Below are 18,081 nucleotides of genomic sequence, written 5' to 3'. Positions count from 1 at the left end.
TTTCTTTTTAAAAGGGATGCATTTTTAATTCCGGCAGGCTGTACGATAGAATGCGTAATGCTGCCCTCCACTGTTGAAAGGGAGAGCTTAGATTTTCCTCAGGACCCCTGTACGGTGAAGGAAGCTGTTAAAACTACAAAACATCACGGCGGAAAGGCAACTGTTAGGTCGCTTAGTGATTGCGTCACTCATGTGTTACGCTGATTGGCTCTCTCCAATTCAAGCTGTGATCGGTAGTCCCGCCTCTGGGCTAGATTTGGTTCAATGGAGCAGTTCCAGACTGACTTTATGTGTATTTGTAATACACAATATAAAGGCTGTCTGGTCCCCAGGCAATATGCCTGATGCATTGAATCATTGTTCATTATGGCTGTTGGGAATGACTGTGAAAAACAAAAAATGTATGATCAAATAATTTCTATATATAAATGATCACATAAGTGTATATTCAAATATATTTTCATGTATTCTGTGTGTGTACATTTTCCTCAAAATATCATATAATGTGGCAGGTTGTGTAATAATGTCTGTCACCTTAGGAAAATGGCATGGCCTTATGCAGGCAGAGGACAGTGAAAGTTCTTGTGTAACTAGGAAGATTGTACTGAATATGTTTGTGTAACTTAGACAATGATGTACAGGAAAGGGGAGATTTTATTCATTTTATTGAGAAGTAACGGGTTTTCAACAGTTTCTGGTTTTAAACGACTTCTTTTTTTGACACACAATAAACACCTTACCTTTGAATAAAATAAGAAACAGTGAAAAATACAGTTCTTGATAAACAAACCTAATGTGTTTGTAATAATGTTAGATTTAGCTTATCTTATTAGGAGTTAAAAAATCAAAATGTTCCCACACAGGGGAAATTTTCCACTTCCTGGTTGGCTCCTTCCTATCACCTATCTTTCTCTCATCACTCTCCTAAATCTCCAAACTATCTCTCTCTCTCTAAACTCTCCAAACTATATAAACACTATCCAAACTCTAGTATCCAGACTGTCAAAACTCTATCCAAACTATCCAAACTGTCGTGTATTCATTATAAGAGCTGCAATATTCGGTTTGTCCCCAAGATGACACTGTAGCTTGTTCATGTTGTTACTGTGTTGTGAGACCACAGAATAAAAGGAGACCTGTTGATCACCAGACATGGCGTCGTACACAACGTATATTACATGGTGTCAGAATGAATCTAGAAGTTGAGGCAGAGAAAAGGACATGGAGCAGATGAAACCCCCGACCTCACTAAGTCTAGAAGGAAATCTAGCGGAAAATTGGAGGATCTGGATCCAGAGGTTTGAACTTTTTCTTGTTGCCAGCGGAGTTAATGAAAAGTCTGATGAAGTGAAAAGAGCCACATTTCTGCACGTGGCCGGGGAGGAAGCAATTAAAGTTTTTAATACGCTTGACTTCGATGAAGACGTGGATGATTACGACGTTTTGAAAGAGCTGTTTCGCCGACATTGTGAGCCATGAAAAAAATTAACATATTTAAGACATTTATTCTTCACACGAGTACAAGGAAAGTCTGAAGGTATTGATGCATATGTGACAGATTTGAAGAATAAGGCAAGAGACTGTGAGTTTGAGCATCTCGCAGACTCACTGATTCGGGATTGGATCGTGTGTGGCATCACAAATGATCAAGTTAGAGGACGACTTCTAAGAGAACCTGACCTCACGCTGAAAAAAGCAATAGATATTTGTAGAGCCAGTGAGCTATCCAAGACTCAGCTCAAAAGTCTACATGAAGAGGTTGAAGTTCCGGTTCACAAAGTCTCCAAGCAAAAACAGCATGACAGACAGCAAGCTAAAGGTGCCACATCACAGAGTACAAAGATGAAAAATCAAGGAAACTGCACCAGATGTGGATTCAGACATGAGCCAAGGAAATGTCCTGCCTACGGACAAGTGTGCAAAGCCTGCCACAGAAAGAATCACTATGCAAAAATGTGTAATTCAAGAAGATGCATAGATAACCATAAAGTGCAACAGATAAACAAAGCAGAGGCCGATGATGAACTCTTTATTGGCTCAATCCGAGCAGAAAAACATGACAACCCAGTCTCACAGATCAATACTGTGGATACAAAGAAAGAAAAGTGGCAAGAAAATCTGATTGTCAACCAGAAAGTTTTGAAATTCAGGCTGGATACAGGAGCTGACTGTAACGTAATTTCTGTGAGTGACCTCAGAAAGCTGAGATTGGACAAAAAGATGAGCAAATCACATTCCAAGCTTGTTGCATATGCAGGTCACAAAATTCAAGCTAAAGGAAGAATCATGCTGACCTGTCAGTACAAAGATAACAAGTATGATGTGGAATTTGAAGTAATAAAGAACAAGGCACCTGCAATCCTGGGAGGACAGTCATGTGAAGAAATGGGTCTTGTCAAAAGACTACATGTACTTAAAACAGAGAGTGACATTCTTAGTGAATATGAGGACTTGTTCACTGGATTAGGCTGCATACCAGGTGTGCACCACGTCAAGATGAATCCAGATGTTACTCCAGTTGTTCATGCACCCAGGAAAGTTCCTGTCGCACTAAAAGACAAGATTGAGACAGAACTGACGAGAATGGAAAGTTTAGGGGTGATAACCAAACAAACTGAACCTACAGATCGGGTAAACAGTATGGTGACTGTAACAAAACCTAACAAAGTCCAGATCTGTATTGACCCACAAGACCTCAATAAAGCCATTAAGAGAGAACACCACCCACTACGCACAATAGAAGAAGTGGTAGCTGAAATGCCAAATGCTTTTCAGTTTTGGATGCAAATCATGGATTTTGGCAAATCCAACTAGATGAACAAAGCTCTCACCTGTGTACCTTCAATACACCATTTGGGAGATATCGATTTAAAAGGCTTCCATTTGGTATATCATCAGCACCAGAGGTGATCCAGAGGTGCATGGCCAGACACCTAGAAGGGCTAGAAGGTGTAGTCAATGTAATGGATGATATTCTAGTTTGGGGAGAGAGCATAGAGCAGCATGACATTCGTTTGAGGCAACTGCTAGATCCCCTCAGAAGCAGTAATCTGAAACTGAACAAAAGTAAGTGTAAAATAAGAATGACTGAAATCACTTACATTGGACATGTGCTCAGTGAGGAAGGACTCAAGCCTGATCCTGAAAAGATCAGAGCGATTCAAGACATGCCTGCACCAGAAGATAAAGCTGCGCTCCAGAGGTTCACTGGGTTACTTCAGTACCTCTCCAAGTTCATCCCTAACCTCTCGGATATCAGTGCCCCTCTGAGGAAGCTGGAAGGAAATGCAGAATGGCACTGGGGGACAGAACAACAACAAAGTTTTGACAAACTAAAAGTTCTTGTAAGCCGAGCACCAGTACTCAAGTACTATGATGTCGACAAGCCAGTAACATTGTCTGTTGATGCGAGTTCTGAGGGTTTGGGAGCTGTGCTACTTCAAGAGGGACATCCAGTGGCATATGGCTCCAGAGCGTTAACCGACTGTCAAAAACGTGATGCACAAATTGAGAAAGAGCTGCTTGCAATTGTATTTGGCTGTGAGAAGTTTCACCAGTATCAATATGGAAGACATGTACATGTAGAAAGTGATCATAAACCACTGGAAGTGATATTTAAAAAATCACTTCTCAGCGCCCCAGCCAGGTTGCAAAGAATGCTCTTGAGGCTTCAAAAGTACAGTCTTGAAGTCAAATACAAACCAGGCAAGGAAATGCATATCGCTGATGCTCTAAGCAGAGAGTTTTTGAAAGAACAAAATGAGAAACTTCTTGATGATGAGCTGGAAGTTAACTCTGTCAGCCAGCAACTTCCAGTATCAGAGGAAAACTTGCAGGAATTCAGAAAGGCCACGGAAGAAGATGCAGAGTTGGGACTGGTCGTGAATGCAATTCTGAAAGGATGGCCGGATAAACAGAGACTGCTTCCAGACAAAATCAAACAATACTGGACATTCAGAGAAGAACTGTGTTATACTGATGGACTAATATTCAAGAACTCAAGGTTAGTGGTTCCAAACACACTGAGAAGTGAAATGCTCAGAAAAATCCACGAGTCACACATGGGTATAGTTAAGTGTAAAGAGAGAGCCCGTGACATACTGTACTGGCCAGGTATGGCAAAACAGATAGAGGAAGTTGTATCTCAGTGTACTGTATGCAATGCACACAAAAATGAGAATCCTAAAGAGCCACTCATGTCACATGCAGTGCCTGAGAGAGCGTGGGAAAAGATAGGTGTGGATTTGTTTCATTTCAATGATGCAGAATTTCTTTTGTGCGTGGATTATTTTTCGAAGTTTCCAGAGATTGTGAAGCTGAGTGGAACCTCAAGCAAACATGTAATCATTGCACTCAAGTCTATCTTTGCAAGGCATGGTGTGCCAGATGAGTTATTTTCAGACAATGATAGACAGCTGGTGAGTCAGGAGATGGTGGACTTCAGCACCGACTGGGGGTTTAAACACACCACCTCCAGTCCGACGTTTCTACAGTCAAATGGGCAAGTTGAGAGAGCTGTTTAGACAGTGAAAAACCTGTTGAGAAAAGCACAGGACAGCTCTGGAGACCCATACTTGGCCCTGCTGGAATACCGGAACACGCCACTGAGCGGGGTTGGCCTCTCACCTGCTCAGATGCTCTTGGGGAGAAGGCTCAAGTCAAAATTACCGGTGACAAAAACATTGCTGCAGCCAGCTCTCTATGACAATGTTAGACGCAACCTTGTGAACAGACAACAAAGACAGAAACATTACTTTGATCGAGGAACCAGGACACTGCCTCATCTCCGGGTTGGTGAGCATGTGAGGATTAGACAAGGCAGCAAGTGGGAATCAGCTACAGTGATACAGAAACATGACTTGCCAAGATCCTACATAGTCAAAACGACGGAAGGACAAGTGTACAGAAGGAATCGCAGACACTTGCTTAAAACTAAAGAGACATCTCTCCCAGGGACACCTGATGACACACTATCAGAGCACTCAGGCGATGTGGGACAAGGCACTTTGCCAAGTGCTGATACACCCAGTCCTACACCTGACTGTTACACTGCACCACCAAGTCCAAGAGTAGTGACTGATGAGACTGTAAATAGCCCTGTGACTACAACACGCTGTGGAAGACCAGTAAGAGTGCCAAAACGTTATTTGGAATAATTAAAATAGGCTAACTTACTGACTGTTACGGTTTGGTTCACGGTTTGAATAAAGATGTGTATGCGTATATAAATATATCACGAAAAAAAAAAAGCCACAGGGTTGGTATTTAACTGCTGTATACTGAATGTAATGATGTGATTTTGTCATGACTTTGAGGATAAGTTATGTTCTGTTAGAATTGAAATACAGAGTGTTGGGTTGAAGTTAATTGTTTTATGATACGCAGGAAATGTGTAGACAGTCGAATGTTTGAGTACTTTTGGGTGATATAGTTGTTTACCTGGTTCACAACGGTTACAGCATTCTTCTACAGGAAGGGGAACATTATCTTGAGAAAGGGAGATGTAGTGTATTCATTATAAGAGCTGCAATATTCGGTTTGTCCCCTAGATGACACTGTTGCTTGTTCATGTTGTTACTGTGTTGTGAGACCACAGAATAAAAGGAGACCTGTTGATCACCAGACATGGCGTCGTACACAACGTATATTACACTGTGGTATCCCCCATTGCTCGGCACGTCAGGGACATCTTCATTGCTGATATTAAATGCTGAAAATCCTTTTTCAGCAATAAGCGTTTCTGCAGTGTTGAGGGTAACCCATTGTTTGGCACAACAGACAAATCTCTCCCAGCTTTTCTGTGAAAAAGGCGTTACTGCAGACTTTGTGTCAGACTAAATGCATGCAGCACTTCATCTTCCCACATACTGCCAAACACGGGGGGGAGGGGTCACAGTGTAAGATGCTCTTCTGGGGGTACAGTATGTAAGTGTGTGTGCAGAGGTCAAGTGAGAGGACGGACCAAGGGACGGACCACAGCAGTAGAGACCATGGTAAGAGACTTATCCATCATTGAAAATAGCCAAAACAATCTAGTACATAGTTTTATTCTTGTAATTCAATTATGCCCATAGTTACACCTCAGTGTTGTGGGATATAAATAACACACAGACAATTTAACAGACAATGTATGTTTTATTTGGACATTCTGGTATTTAAATAAAAACTGCTTTAAATATTGTTCATTTGACACTGTAATAGTGGCAGCTGTGTTGAATTGGAAAGATAATGTAGTGTGAAATATGACGAAGAACGTCAAAGAACGTTGGATATTTAACGCCAGGAGAAAACAATAGCGTTGATTTTTGCCGTGCAAGTGTACCATAACACTGTTAGGAATTAATGATTAGGACCATGTAGTCTAGCTTGTAAGCTCATTCGGAGGAAAAACGTATTCCGTTTATTTTAAGTCTTTCCGAAGCCGGCGTTAGCATATTTTGCCGCGGCTTGTTCCTGGTTGTCATGGAGATGACGTAAGTAGCCCCCTTCATTTGCCTGCTCAAAATTAAAAGTTATTGTAACCTCAAGAAAGAAAGTACACACTCTCGGTAGAAGTTTAACTTGGTTTATCTTAAACTCTTTGGAATGAAAGAACAGAGCGGCCGGAGACCAGGCCGGTGCGCCATTGAACCACACAAAACCCAGGCCGGGTGGGGACAAGTGTCCAACACAAAGGTTCCGGGGCGCAGCACTAACAGCTCTACTTTAACACAATCAGTCTATAACACTTCTCCCCCCTAAAATCCAAACATATAACATTACTCAAAGTGCACGACCTATTTCTGTTTAGCCTGTTTCAAAAGTGCAAAATAAAACTTTGTCTCTGTTACGTCTTTCTTTTTTTGTAAACACAAATCAAGTTTTGTTTTTTTAAATCAAGCATTGCTTAAGTATATTCTATGTTTATTGGCATTATCATTTAAACACAATTCAAAGCTTCACATAGCAAAGCCAGTGTGTCATTATAGGCACTCTGCCTGTTTTACTTTTATTTGTCCACTTGATGGCACAGTAGAGCAAATGAAGCACCATGAAGCTTCGACCCATGAGTGAACCAATTGGATGGAAAGCCTCATTGCTTCATGAAGCTTCATCTCGCCATCACTACCTAAAACACACCAAGAAACACATTAAAGAGGATTTTACTGCTGGAAGCTGCAAGCCAACGCCTAAAGAACAAACTAAAGCAACAGAACCAAACCAGATTCAGTGAAGAGGAGCAGAGGAAATGTTTGACGGCAGACATAAAGCAGGAAGACACTGAGCTGCTCAGGTGTTCCTGATGACACCAAGCAGCCACCTGGACAGCCAATAGGAACACAGCTTACTGGAAGTCCAGAGGGCTGGCTTAGTGAATGAAATTTAGTTTAAAGTTGAAGCAGAAAGTTAAGAGAGAAAGTTGAAAACCACCTTCTGATCCCTGAAATCTCTGAGTTTTCACACAAAGAACTAGCCTAGCCAGGGCCGTAGCCAGGATCTTGGAATAGGTGAGGTCCATGATGCGCGCGCAAAGTGCGCGCCGAAAAATTTTCAGTGTTTTTTAAAAATATTTATTTTTATATATTTTTTTTAGGCTACAAGTCACACAAGATGTTTGTTGTTTAAATATCCTTTAATGATGTGAAATCATCATTTTCCAAACAAAAATGTGTATTTTTTTCAAAAAAACAAATCAACTTTTTACATCAAAGGCTAGCTGAATCCTCCTGTGACCAGAGGCATCCCACCGTTGAAGGATATTCTCCCGGTTCACCTCCACTTTCTGATGCACATGCATCATCGCCAGGCCTGTCAGTCTGTCGTTGGACATGATAGATCTAAGCCATGTCTTAAGTCTTCGCATGGCTGAGAATGACCTCTCACAGGCACAAGTCGTCACTGGAAAGGTTAGAAATATCTTCAACATACATTGTATGTTGTCTGATGAGCCAGGCGCTCATCAAAAAAAAAAAAAAAAAAAAAAAGCGCCGGACGCGCTCTCCGCTGTGGATAAAAGTAATTAAACTCTTTGATCAGATGATCTGACAGGCCGAACTAGTGCCGAATTATCTAAAAAAATATATATTGTGGTCACCTTGGTGTAGATGGGGGGGGGATGTGGTCTACAAAGTGCTAATAATAAAAACACTAGTTTTTGAACGGGGTTTGGCCCGCTGCCAAGCGCGTCACAGGGCGCATTTGCGGGTACGTGCATCAGCTGATCAAACAGCTTTTCACTGCAACACGCACACAGGCACAAACAGAACACAAAGCCCATGGATGTTTACCACAATTTACAAGCACGTTTCACAGAGAGGTTTCAAGTTTTTATGAGTTTATGTTTTATTCAGTTGGGCATATTTGGCGAAAAAAAAAAAAAACTCGGAAAAAATAGGTGAGGTCCGGACCTCGCTGACCTCATATCTGGCTACGGCCATGAGCCTAGCCGTGCTAGACAACCCACGGCAACGAATTTAATTCTCTGCCAGGGAGGGTTTAGTTACCCTCCATAAGGCTCGAGGCTGGATTCTCCTAAAACTGGCCGGACCAATCACCATGAAGTGTAGAGTCAGAAGGCGGGCGTAACGAAGTGACGACAGAGGCACGACGATTCTGACAGAAACAACCGGAAACAATAAACAGTTATCTTTGGACTCAGTTTTGGCCACAGCCCTTAAAGATTTGACGCTAAAATTCAACTTGAAAGATAAACAAAGAACGGCACTGAAGTGTTTCATTGAGAAGAAAGACGTATTTGGACTTATGCCGATGGGATATGGCAAATCCTTAATATACCAGTTGGCTCCGCGGCTCCGCTGGTTGGGAAGCTAACGGGACTTAGCCACAATCCGCCGGTGCGGAACTACGTCAGCCTATTCGTTGCGTTGATTGGTTGTACACCTACCCAATTGCTGCAGAGGGATTTGATAGACAACCTTTTAGCCCGCCTCCCTCCCTGTCGAGCTTCCCTAGACCCTTGTGCCGTCAGAAACATGGGATCTAGCATGGCTAGGCTAACAAAGAACACCTGAACATGTGAAACTGGTTCCATAATAGAACCTTCACTGTAAAAACGTCATAGTATGGTGTGCTGCTCAAAAAACATTATGACCGGCTGTCTAAGAGCGACACAAAAACAGGACAAACGCTGGTTTCCAGGGGTTGAAAGAGTAAGTTTACAACAACACAACATGTGAGCAGAAAAATCACAAAGTCTGTCTTTAGTTCAGCTGAAAATATGAGTTTTTGTCTTTTTTATTGACCAAACTTTTCAGGAAGTAGATGAAGAATAACTAAAGCTCTCATGTAGAAGTCCAACTTATTTTGGATCCTTGTGAAAGTTTTCTTTTCATCATCTTCAGCTCTCAGATAAAACAGGGGCCTCATTTATAAAGCATTATTTTTAATAATGACTGAACAACCTGAACTCACTTACATACGTCTTTAATAATACCTAAATCGAAAAAAAAAAAAGCAATTGAGCACTTAATTTCTTCTATCATTCTCCTTCTGCTTAAATTCGAGAACTGAGCTGCAGCTGCCAGTGTTTTAAATCGTGATCTGAATGGTGTCAGCGTCATTCTCAAACACATCTGGAGCTCATTGGTCAGTGTGGAACCAGATTTAGTTTGGACTATATTTATAGTTGAGAAGCTGTATGTTTCGCCGAACATAATCAGCATGTGCAGGGCGACTTTCTTCACTGTGTCTTGTTATTTGTATTTCTATTTTGTCTATCCTCCTCTCATCTGTCCTTCTCAACTGTTTTCTGAACACAGACCTTCGATGTTTAGCTGCTAAACTTTAGCGTCTGCAATACAGGGACTACATTGGCTGAGGAGCCAGCCCGGTCTCACGGGGATTCGTGAAACTGTCACGTCAGTTTTTGTTTCGGTTTCGTGCGCACCAACACGATGTCGTCATGTTTTTCGTGCCGCTCACCACGAGCGAAACCCGCTGTGGTAATCACATCTGAAAGTGGTTTATACCGGCGGATTCATGACGATCTAAGCTGTCCATCGGCGTTTGCGGTGGCCGCCAGACATCCGGCCGCAGTGGCGGCTGCAGTGGCGGCCGCAAACGCCGATGGACAGCTTAGATCGTCATGAATCTGCCGGTATAAACCACTTTCAGATGCGATTACCACAGCGGGTGAGAAAAACACATTTGTCCGACAAACAACGAATATCCATCCATCCGTTCTCTATACACGGCTTCAACGTACACAGCGCGACTGACATTTCCGGGTTCATTATTACACACAGATGAAAATATTCCACAAAAAACGGCCATAATCCAACCTTTTACATCCAGACAAAACAAGTCAGTAAAATATTTCGTCCAAAACATGTCTTGAAGTCGGTATATTTACCAAGAATAGGTCGTTTTCAAGGAAATGCACCTCGCGATGCCCGTCCAATATTCCCTGTATGTCTCGTCATATTTTTTTTATTTAAAAATAGAATATTAGCGATTTTTTTGTCCTGAAAATGGCTGGAATTGACTGCAGCTTAAAGGGTTAACAACATTTATGTTTTGATTTGGTTCCAGGAGAGTGGGTCCGTGTACGTCGTCATTTCTGATGTTTGTCTTGCAAAAGTGTAGTTAGAAAACGGATATCAAAAAATGAAATTTAACTTCTAATTTGTTTTTTGATATCCGTTTTTATTGAAAAAAGAAAATCGGAAAACGGGTTGGTTTTCCGTTTTCCGATTTTTGTTTTGAAAACGAAAAACGGGAAACGGCCGTTATCCGTTTTTGGTGTTTTGACCCCAAATCGAAAATAGAATGACGGCGACGTACACGGATCCAGAAACAATTCATCTTCTGTCCCTGGAATGGTTTTGGCAGCAAGAAAACATTTTCCGAGAAGAAGCTCTTCAAAAAGTCACTTAGTGGAGTTTGAACAGATTTAGCTTTTGATTTGTGAGAAGCTTCTAAAGATCTGATCTTAATAAATTACTTACTAAATTTCTCCTTTGTGAGATGAATAAAGTCTGTCTTATCTTAATATTCATCCCCACTTTAGATGCAGAAACCAGTCATGTTTAAGACGCTTTTTGTTGCTTGGTGGAGTCAGAGAACCCACATTTGAACTTTGGAACTTTTTGCAAATTTTTTTGTCTCATTTTTTGTCCTTCTGTCTCTTTTTGTATTATTTTGTTTTTGTTGTTTTTGTCTTTTTTTCTGACTTTTGTCATTCATCTCATGTTATTGTCGTCTTGTTTCTCATTTTTGTCGGTTTGTACTTCCTTTAGGCCTCGCTTGTTTTTTTGTCTTATTTTTGTAATTTTGTACTTCGCTTTATTCAATGTTTTGTGTGTCATTTTTGTCATTGTCCATTGTTTTGTCGCCTTTTAACTTTTAAATATTTTTTTGTCTCTTTTTGTTTTGTTTCATGTTGCTAGTCTGGTTATTTTTGTGTCTTTTTTAATATTTTGTCTTGGTTTTGTTGTTCGTTGTCTTTTCTGTTTGACTTTTGTTGCTTGTCTCATGTTTTTGTCATTTTGTTTCTTGTTTTGGTCGTTTTGTTTCCTTTTTGTCTTGCTAGTTTTTGTCTTATGTTTTTCATTTTGTGGTTCGCTTTATTTGTTGTTTTGTGTGTCGTTTTTGTCATTGTTTTGTTGTTTGCCCTTTGTTTCATCTACTTTTTTGTCTCTTTTTTGATTGCAAGAGTTTTTTCTCATTTTTGATGTTTTGTGCCTCATTTTGTAATATCTTGCCTTTTTAATGTTATTTTTTGTCTTTTTTTTTGTCATTTTGATCCTCCAGTAAATCCTCTCTGGTTCAGTTCCAGGTGACTAAATGTTGTGTTCCTTTGTAGACACTCTGTGATCTGGAATTTTTAATGTGGAAATGATAAACTGAGGATGAATTTTGATGAAACTGAACTTATTTTTCTTGATAAGTTTCGGGTTGTTGATGTTTTGTCTAAAAGGCTCTGACTGATGAGGAGAGATTTTCTGAGCTTCTCTGTTGTTTCTCTGGAAATAGTTCAAAGTTGATCCAATCAGAGAGAGGAAGAGGGATTTGGTTTTGGACTTTAAATGTATTTTTGCAACCCTGTTCCATGCCGAGTAGAATAAAGCAGATGAATAATAGCCAGCGGATATAATGTCTGTTTGTAATGAAGAACTCAGAGTCAGGATTTTTAGCCACAGCCCTTTATTTTTCTCCATCACACACAAGATGAAGGAAGTTCTCACTTCATCACTAGAACAGGACTTAAAGACTCACATCAGGATCAAGTGTGGCTGCACAAAAAGCTGATTTTCACTGGACAATAATGTGTGAAAGTCTGTCAGCAGTTTGTAGATTCACTGCTTCCTCTCTCATTTCACACTTTGTGCAGCTCAAATGCTTTTAGTTCAAGTGAGCGTCAGAGGAACACCACATCCTGATTTTCACTCTCAACATTTGACTGGAAAAAGACGCAAACACCACATTTGGCTCCTGGAAGAATCACAACTTCATCTTTGAAGAGGAAGTTTACAAGGAATCATTTAGAAGGATTTGACAAAGAAACACATTTAATCCATGAATGTGAAAACATGTTTGTGAGGGACAGAGTCATGGAGAGACTCAACCATCTGTTCAACACTGTTTCTGTACCAGGAGGAGACTCTGGACATGAGACTCAGCACAGAGACACTGAGGAACCTAATGACCAGGACCAAAATCCAGGATACAGAGGTTGAGTGAATGTGGTGTTGAAGGTGTGGAGGAGGATCAGAGAGTCAGAGGAGACTCTGTAGAAGGACAGAGTTCCAGCAGGAACGTCCACATAAACTGAAACTCTGTGAGAGACTGAGGAGGACCTGATGGGTGTTGAACTGCTATTGTGTCTGACAGAGTAACCACTACCAGAGCATCTCAGACTCCAGGACTGATCATTCCATCCAAACCTACAGTCATCACTACCTCCTTTCCTTGTGATTCCTCTATAACTCACTGATATATCAACCTCTCCTCTCCACTCCACCTCCCAGTAACAGCGACCAGTCAGACCAGTTCCACACAGCAGCTGATGACAGTCAAACCTGTCTGGATGATCAGGATACGACTGATCCTCCTCCACGCGAGTCACCTTCCTGTTGTTGTCAGACAGTTTGAGTTTTCTGCCTACTGTGTTTGTGTCGACTGTGAGTTGACAGGAATCTGATGGAGAGAACAAACACAACACAGCTGCAGTTATTGATGGATCATGTGATCAGTATTAAAGCTTTGATGATGACCTCAGAGATGTGACACTTTGAAGATGCTTGAATGTGCTGCTTTGTTTCCATCAATCCATTCAAACACACTTACACTTCCTCAGACCTGGTGTCAACCATCGGACTCCAGCAGGCGTCACCCTGAAAGGAGGAGGACGGTCAGAGCAGCAGAGACTCTTTCAGCAGCACACATGGACGTTACATGGCTCTCACACTGTTCCACTGATAAAGGACCAGTCCAACATGGAGACACAGACACCTGAATGCAGCATCTCTAAAGTCCTGTCCTGTGCTCGTCACGTTCCAGCTAAGTTTACACTCATTATTCAGCTTTACTCATTGATGCTTCCTCTGTTCATGGAGCTAGGCTAACAGTTCACCCTGCTTCCTGTCTTTGAGCTAAGCTAGGCTAACAGTTCACCCTGCTTTCCGTCTTTGAGCTAAGCTAGGCTAACATTTGACCCTGCTTCCTGTCTTTGAGCTAAGCTATGCTAACAGTTTAACATGCTTCCTGTCTTTGAGCTAAGCTAGGCTAACAGCTTCCCTTCAGTCATGGTGAGTAGCTGAGCTAACAGTGTTCTTCTGCTTTCACTCTTTGTGATACTAGGCTGATATTTCCTGAGAGTGTCTGTCTGTCTGTACCTGAGTGTTTCCAGTCTACAGTGTGGATCCTCCACTTTAGCTCTCAGCATCTTCTCTCCTGAGTCTCCTGGATGGTTGTAGCTCAGGTCCAGCTCTCTCAGATTTGAGGTCTTCAAGCTCAGAGCTGAGGCCAGAGAAGCACAGCCTTCCTCTGTGACCAAACAGCCTGACAGCCTGCACACACAAAACAACACAAACCTGATGGACAACACTTGGCTGAATGTTTCTCAGTATTTGTTTTCTTCTTTGTCTTTCAGATACATTTTGCTGCACATTTCATGCGTCTCAAGCAAATCAACAATCTCAACAATGATTAGTGGGATTTAATCATGTAAAAATAAACCCTGACAAAGTCCTGCACAAGTTCAGTAAAAGCTCATTTGATGAATCCCATCAGCAGAAATGATTGTACTCAGGTTAGCTGTTTATCCACTGATAGAAATCACATCACTTTCAAAGTGTGAGTCCTGACCTGAGAGCTTCCAGTTTACAGTGTGGACTCTCCAGTCCAGCAGAAAGACTCTCCACTCCTGAATCCTGCAGGTTGTTGTTAGTCAGGTCCAGCTCTGTCACACTGGAGGACTGGGAGCTGAGGACTGAGGACAGAGCTCCACAGCTTCTCTCTGACAGATTACAGTTATTAAGTCTGCAGCAACAAAGACAAGAAAAGAAGTAAAACATTAAGTTCAGTATTTTCTGTCCAGTTGAAAAGACAGCAGTGAATTTAACAACAAATACATCCCACTATGTCCAGAATACAGCAGCACTGAGGACAGTCCTCTGTAATATTTAAATGTGAAAATAATCCAAAGTGGAGCACATTTTAGTAATCAGATTACTTTGAAGCTGAGCAGTAAGTATTTGATGTGATTAAAAGCAAACTGACAGTTTAGATTCACTAAATGAAGAATACAGGCCAAACAGCAAGAAATGAATACAATAAAGGTCAGTACATCTTTCATTACTGTCAGTAGAATGGTGGATTTTTTCACTACTTTCTTTGTCCACCTTTATTTTTGATGACACATTTAATCCTCCTCAGCATGAAGAAACCACATTTCTGCAGAGATGTTCCTCCATCTTCAGAGACAAGGTCTTCATCTGCTCTTTGTTGGAGGGTTTGTGTTGCTCTACCTTTGTCTTTAAAATACCCCAAAGTTGGTCTGTTGGATTCAAATCAGGACACACACTTGGACAAGTCACACTTTGGACTTTTTCCTTTTTTACAATCTGAAAAATAGTCAACTTGATGCTGATGGCAGCCATTAAATCTCTGTCAGACTCGCTTCCATCTCTGATGTTGTTCCAGAACAAACGTCTTCTGATCTCCAGTCCTTGTTCTTCAGGTTCCTTCACTTCTACTTGTGCTGTTGAGACTCATGCTTTGGTTTTCACTCACACATCAATCCCACTGGAACCAAACTAATGATCTCCAAACTCATGTGTTTAAACTCTTCATCTCCACTCTTGATGAACTCTGGACTCCTCATAGAGTCAGTGATCTGGACTCTTCATTCTCTCTCAGTCTCAGGAGACACTCTGCTGCCCAGTGATTGGTTCTCAGTCCCTACAGTCTGAAAGGAACCAACAACCTTTGAACAGCCTCACATCTGAAAAGGCTCATAGGGTCCCTATGAGGGTGTAGTTCCTCTTCAGGGAGAGCAGAGAGACCATGAACCTCACCACAGGTGGGATGGATGTTCTATCCTTCACCAACACTTCGGTTGAAGGGACTCAGCCATCAGCAGCAGGAAGACTGGACTGACCTTACCCACAGACCAGAGGACATGAGGACACTGCTTATCAACAGACATGATGACTTTCCTCACCTGCATCGCTGCTGCTTCACTCCATCATTTCTGACAGATCTGGAGTCCTGGAAGCTGTTGGTCCAGGAAGTCTTTACAAAAATCTTCAGCCAGTGTCTGAGTATGTTGTCATGGTCTTCAACCCAAAATCTCATGAACCAACAAAATCATGAACCACCTGAGGTAGGGACGTGTCCTGAAGCCCAGTGAAGACAAAGTTGGGAGCGATGGGATCAGAGTCCACAACATCTGAGGAGGTGAACCCAAGAGGATCTGAACTGAGGATCCCTTTGATCTCAGTGGAGACAGAAAACAACACTGCTTCAGTGGCTGTTTGGCTCCAATGGTGAGAAGGAATTGAACCTGAACCTCAAATAAGAATGGAAACAACAGTTCAACTGTCCACCAGCGGAACTGCACTGAGTTCAGTCACTGAACAAACTGAACATTCTACAGTTTCATTTAGCAGATGCTTTGATCCAAATCAATGAACATCTGAGAGTAGAAACAACACAAGCAAGGATCTAGTCAGGACAAAACAACCTGGAGAAGATCCATAAAACAAGTTCAAGTGTGAACATGAAATGTTTGCTCTGGTGTTTCCTTTTTCATCAACAGATATCTGAAACATTCTATTTAGTAAAACAGTGAAAACTAAAACAGAACCTGGAACCAAGACTTCACAAGTTCTTACGGGTTCTGGTTCTGTGATGCAGGTTCCAGGTTGTTCAGTTCTTGTAGTGGAAGAGGCCTCATTAAGAGAAACTAGTGCTAAATGTCAGTAACACAACTGATCTGAGTCATACAAATACAGAAAACCTCCCACCTCAGCTGTTCTGTTCATCATGAATAAAAACACATTTTAAATGGTCATCAGCTGAACAGGTTGATGAGCCCTGACCTGAGAGCTTCCAGTTTACAGTGTGGACTCTCCAGTCCAGCAGAAAGACTCTCCACTCCTGAATCCTGCAGGTTGTTGTTAGTCAGGTCCAGCTCTGTCACTCTGGAGGACTGGGAGCTGAGGACTGAGGACAGAGCTCCACAGCTTCTCTCTGACAGATTACAGTTATTAAGTCTGAAGAGACAAAGACAAGAAAAGAAGTAAAACAATAAGTTCAGTATTTTCTGTCCTGTTGAAAAGACAGCAGTGAATTTAACAACAAATACATCCCACTATGTCCAGAATACAGCAGCACTGAGGACAGTCCTCTGTAATATTTAAATGTGAAAATAATCCAAAGTGGAGCACATTTTAGTAATCAGATTACTTTGAAGCTGAGCAGTAAGTATTTGATGTGATTAAAAGCAAACTGACAGTTTAGATTCACTAAATGAAGAATACAGGCCAAACAGCAAGAAATGAATACAATAAAGGTCAGTACATCTTTCATTACTGTCAGTAGAATGGTGGATTGTTTCACTACTTTCTTTGTCCACCTTTATTTTTGATGACACATTTAATCCTCCTCAGCATGAAGAAACCACATTTCTGCAGAGATGTTCCTCCATCTTCAGAGACAAGGTCTTCATCTGCTCTTTGTTGGAGGGTTTGTGTTGCTCTACCTTTGTCTTTAAAATACCCCAAAGTTGGTCTGTTGGATTCAAATCAGGACACACACTTGGACAAGTCACACTTTGGACTTTTTCCTTTTTTACAATCTGAAAAATAGTCAACTTGATGCTGATGGCAGCCATTAAATCTCTGTCAGACTCGCTTCCATCTCTGATGTTGTTCCAGAACAAACGTCTTCTGATCTCCAGTCCTTGTTCTTCAGGTTCCTTCACTTCTACTTGTGCTGTTGAGACTCATGCTTTGGTTTTCACTCACACATCAATCCCACTGGAACCAAACTAATGATCTCCAAACTCATGTGTTTAAACTCTTCATCTCCACTCTTGATGAACTCTGGACTCCTCATAGAGTCAGTGATCTGGACTCTTCATTCTCTCTCAGTCTCAGGAGACACTCTGCTGCCCAGTGATTGGTTCTCAGTCCCTACAGTCTGAAAGGAACCAACAACCTTTGAACAGCCTCACATCTGAAAAGGCTCATAGGGTCCCTATGAGGGTGTAGTTCCTCTTCAGGGAGAGCAGAGAGACCATGAACCTCACCACAGGTGGGATGGATGTTCTATCCTTCACCAACACTTCGGTTGAAGGGACTCAGCCATCAGCAGCAGGAAGACTGGACTGACCTTACCCACAGACCAGAGGACATGAGGACACTGCTTATCAACAGACATGATGACTTTCCTCACCTGCATCGCTGCTGCTTCACTCCATCATTTCTGACAGATCTGGAGTCCTGGAAGCTGTTGGTCCAGGAAGTCTTTACAAAAATCTTCAGCCAGTGTCTGAGTATGTTGTCATGGTCTTCAACCCAAAATCTCATGAACCAACAAAATCATGAACCACCTGAGGTAGGGACGTGTCCTGAA

At 41.7% G+C, this 18,081-nt stretch overlaps 1 protein-coding gene across 5 annotated transcripts in view; it reads right to left on the bottom strand.

Annotated features, from left to right (window-relative positions):
• Positions 1–12,127: 12,127 nt before the first annotated feature.
• Positions 12,128–18,081, bottom strand: part of LOC110967928 (NACHT, LRR and PYD domains-containing protein 3-like) — a 28,653-nt gene continuing 22,699 nt past the window's right edge. For 2 of the 5 annotated variants that reach the window (XM_051940512.1, XM_051940511.1), the window contains 5 exons: positions 16,545–16,718; positions 14,308–14,481; positions 13,836–14,009; positions 13,288–13,334; positions 12,128–13,137 (listed from right to left, as the gene is read on the bottom strand). In XM_051940512.1, the coding sequence (XP_051796472.1) occupies positions 12,617–13,137; positions 13,288–13,334; positions 13,836–14,009; positions 14,308–14,481; positions 16,545–16,718 (1,090 nt within the window). In that variant the 3' untranslated portion in view covers positions 12,128–12,616. The remainder of the gene's footprint in view (positions 13,138–13,287; positions 13,335–13,835; positions 14,010–14,307; positions 14,482–16,544; positions 16,719–18,081) is intronic. The other 3 variants (XM_051940517.1, XM_051940514.1, XM_051940521.1) reach the window with 3 other exon arrangements.

This window comes from Acanthochromis polyacanthus, chromosome 2, assembly GCF_021347895.1.
Source record: "Acanthochromis polyacanthus isolate Apoly-LR-REF ecotype Palm Island chromosome 2, KAUST_Apoly_ChrSc, whole genome shotgun sequence".
Lineage (NCBI taxonomy): Eukaryota > Metazoa > Chordata > Actinopteri > Pomacentridae > Acanthochromis > Acanthochromis polyacanthus.
Note: the sequence above shows the minus strand (reverse complement) of the source record. Positions and strands in the feature narration are given on the sequence as shown.